This window comes from Juglans regia, chromosome 10 (genome assembly GCF_001411555.2).
Source record: "Juglans regia cultivar Chandler chromosome 10, Walnut 2.0, whole genome shotgun sequence".
Taxonomy (NCBI): Eukaryota; Viridiplantae; Streptophyta; class Magnoliopsida; order Fagales; family Juglandaceae; genus Juglans; species Juglans regia.
In genome coordinates, this window is record NC_049910.1 from 19,384,121 (window position 1) to 19,387,692 (window position 3,572).

Below are 3,572 nucleotides of genomic sequence, written 5' to 3' on the forward strand. Positions count from 1 at the left end.
TAAACATGACCTACAAGAAACATATCAAATAAATCAAACTCAATATCAAAATAAACATCAAACGGCAAGAAAGCATACTGACTTATAAACAAGATGCAGTAATATAAATATACTTAAAACAATTTCTTTATAAATATCATGAAATCATCTAAATGAGAAGGGCATTTTGGGAAGAACCATGAACAGAACAAGGAAACAAAAAAAGAAATCTTAGATTCCAACACTTGCAGACCAAAACCGTGTGACAGACTATAGAGGAGAGTCTCTATTGACCGAGAGAGAAGGAGAGGCGCGATAGCAGTGTAGTGGGCGGAGGTCGATGTTGGTCGGCGCGGCAGCATGGCACTGAGAGAGGGAGAGAGTGAGTGATGAGAGAAAGAGAGGGCAGCGTGTGTGTGTGAGAGAGAGAGATGAGAGGAGTTTACATATCATGTGGCGTGCATGGGGGCTTCGGGTAGTGGCGCTAGACATCTCTGGGCGGTGGATGCTTGCTTTTCGGTGTCGTCTGATGCTGCTAACTGTGGCGTCGTTGCCCAACCGTGGCAAGGCATGGTTCTCAGTTTGGGCGACAATGCTCTGTTTCCATTGTTTCAAAACAGAGCAGCTCCGATTTTTGCTTTAGATGGACGATAGAGATGGTGGCGTTTATGTGTTGAACGGTTGAGGAGTATGGGTCAACGGGTGGGTCTTGTGGTGTCATTGCGTGTGAGTGGAGTTGGTTCTCGTTTGATGACACGGAAAGGCTGGGCGGTGGGGGCAGTCCCACGGTGCTGCAACAAGGTGCAACTGGTTGCTTTCGTCGTGCGTCCTGCATGGTTTGGAGGTGGAAGGTAGTTCGCGGAGGAGATTCACAGAGAAGAAAAGAGAGGGAGAGGGAGAACATTGGGTGCGAGGTGGGTGCACGTTGGGAATCGGTTGTGCTGCGAAGGAGCCGTAGTTGCTGTTTGTGTGGGGAGGAGTGTCTAGCGGCGGCAGCGAATGTAAAAATGGCAGTTCTCTACGCATGGCTAATGTGTGCGTATGAATATGTGATGTGAAAACCCCAGAGAGATGAGGGAGACGTGCATGCGGATGGAAATAGAGTCGTGCGTGTGCATGGAGTGGATAAAATACCATAGAGACGTGCAGGTGAGAAACTGCTCATGAACCGATAGTTTTTTTTTCCAAGATTTAAATGAACAACCAAGATCTCTAAATAAATAAATAAATTCCGTAGTTCAACCATACAAATTCTGGGTCCGGGTGTTACATGGTGTCTCCAGTCTTGGTGGAGGAACATATATTTTTAGTTTTTGAATAAATGATTTTATAGTTAACTTATGGGGAATTTGAAGTTTATAAATATGTTATGAGAGATGGTTTTTACGCTACAAGAGCTAACTTTCGAGACTTCCGGGACCTGAGACATTACAGTCACATTTGTAATAACGGGAATTAAATTAGAAATATATAAAGATCATATTCTTGCACACTACTTTATTATAAAGTTTGCTTTCAAAAGTCTATTACAAAGGGGATATTTATTATTTTTCTTTTGGCTGAATAATTTTAAATTAGACAATTATTTTATTATCCCCTCAATTTTTGACCAATACCTAATTATATTCTTTTCCTTTCTTTTCGAAAATGCAAGAAGCTTATTCAATTGCACATATAAAAACTATAATAGCAAGCACGGCCATGCATAAAGCTAGCCAATGATGATCATGAGTACTTCAGTTCACGACCCTGCAGTTCTTTCTAATCTCCCCATCTGTCCCGGTGAGTGGGCTAATATTGCCCATTTTCACCATGGCAGCAGCAAAATCCGCATCAAAAGCTGCATCGTCGTTACTGTAGATCCTCACCAATGCATCTTGAGAGCCGCCATTAAATAGCTCTTGGTCTGAATGCAGAAGTCCACGTCGAACCAAGAGGTTCTTGTAGTACTTATTATCGAACCTGTTCGGGGTCTGTACGTCAAGCGGTGCTAAATTATTATCACCACCAGAAACCGGGCAACCGGCCTTTCGAGCATTGGCAAAGTTGGTGTCGATATTGGTGTCGTTGTATATGCGAGTCCGGAACGAGGAACATTGAGCTTGGCCTATCGTGTGGGCGCCGGAGAGAGCCGTCATGTCACGAGCGTTTAGGCCTTTGTCGGCAAACATGGAGATCAGGGTTGTAAGGTTGGCGAATGGAGGGGGAAGTTGGGTGTTGGCTGCGCTCTGGTTGGCTGTCCTTGAGTCTCTCCGGCCTAGCGGCACTATCCATGGGGATCCTTTCAGCTAAAAGCAAAAAAAAGAGAGAAAGAAGAAGAAGAGATATGAGATTATCGGCCATCATCCATGGATGAAAAACATGTCAGAATTAGTCTCAAGCATAACGACAATTAAACAAGCATATTTAACAAGAAAAAAGCATAAACTAGAACCCTAAGTAGTACAATATTTCTTTATGCATGCGCTCATGAGTTGGTAAATATATTTGCGTTATATATGATAATTATTATTTTCACGGGTTCATGCCATCTAAATAAGGAATTGATTTAAAGGAAAGGAAGAAGAATATATGCTACTAACCAAGACCACACCATCTCGAGCTGCAAGTGCCAAAATATCAGCACAAGATACAGTAGCATTGCAGGCAGCTTCCACTCGAGTTTTAATGGTATCAATCACCTCGAAACCCCTTACTGAATTCCTATTTGGGAGTGCATTCTTTTCACCTGTGAAAGTGGGCGTGTCGTCCAGTAGTATCGATGCATCGCAGCCCTAAATGTACAGCACTCCAAACAAATTAAACCAACGTCACATTCAACAATACATGATGAGATCCATGCACCAATTTTTTTGTTTTTTTTCTTTTAAAAAGCAAGAAGTAAAAGAGTCATATTAATTTGGTCAACTAATTGCATGCATGTTTGATGTTTCCGTATCCTAGCTAGAAAGTAATAGTATCTCCCAAAAACAGTACTAATGGCAGCAGAACTAGCTTATAAGTCTTCTCACTTGTACAAAGCAGTCGTGGAAGAACAAGCGAAGAATAGAGGCACCCATACGTGGCTCCGCATCGACAGCTCGAGTCATTTCATTTCGCACGATAGTTTGGAGAGTAGGGCAAGTTCTTGCGTAGAAATTGGGAGAGAGTTTTGCATGGGAAAAGTAGGGTAAAAGAGAGATGATGGAGAATGTAATAAGGAACTGGGTTATCATGGACGCCATGACTACTCTGGAATGCGAATGCCCTGTCTTGCAAATACTACTAAGTTGAATAACATCAGTTAAGTTTACTTCTATATATATAGACAACTCAAGGGAGAGGTTTCTTGTGGATGCCAGTGATCCTTTTGTTTAGCACCACACGCGCGCGCGCGCGCGCGCACATATATATATATATAAATATATATATATATATAATAATTTATAAATAAATAAATAAATCAAAACACTAATTATACCTTTTAACACACCAATAAGCAAACTTGCGTAGAGAGTTTTTCTTTTTTTAATAGTTTTTTTAGCTCTCGCCCCAAAGAATCTAAAATAACTTCCGGAAAATAACCTCAAAACTTTAACTGAGATCACCTAAAA

The 3,572-nt window shown here is 41.5% G+C and overlaps 1 protein-coding gene across 1 annotated transcript; it reads right to left on the minus strand.

Moving 5' to 3' along the window:
* Window positions 1-1,407: 1,407 nt before the first annotated feature.
* LOC108996632 (peroxidase P7-like) lies at window positions 1,408-3,272 on the minus strand. Its single transcript, XM_018972632.2, has 3 exons — window positions 2,991-3,272; window positions 2,562-2,753; window positions 1,408-2,267 (listed from the first exon to the last, which is right to left on the minus strand). Exons 1-3 carry the CDS (start codon window positions 3,201-3,203, stop codon window positions 1,716-1,718), a joined length of 957 nt encoding a protein of 318 aa, XP_018828177.2. The 5' UTR covers window positions 3,204-3,272; the 3' UTR covers window positions 1,408-1,715.
* Window positions 3,273-3,572: the final 300 nt, after the last annotated feature.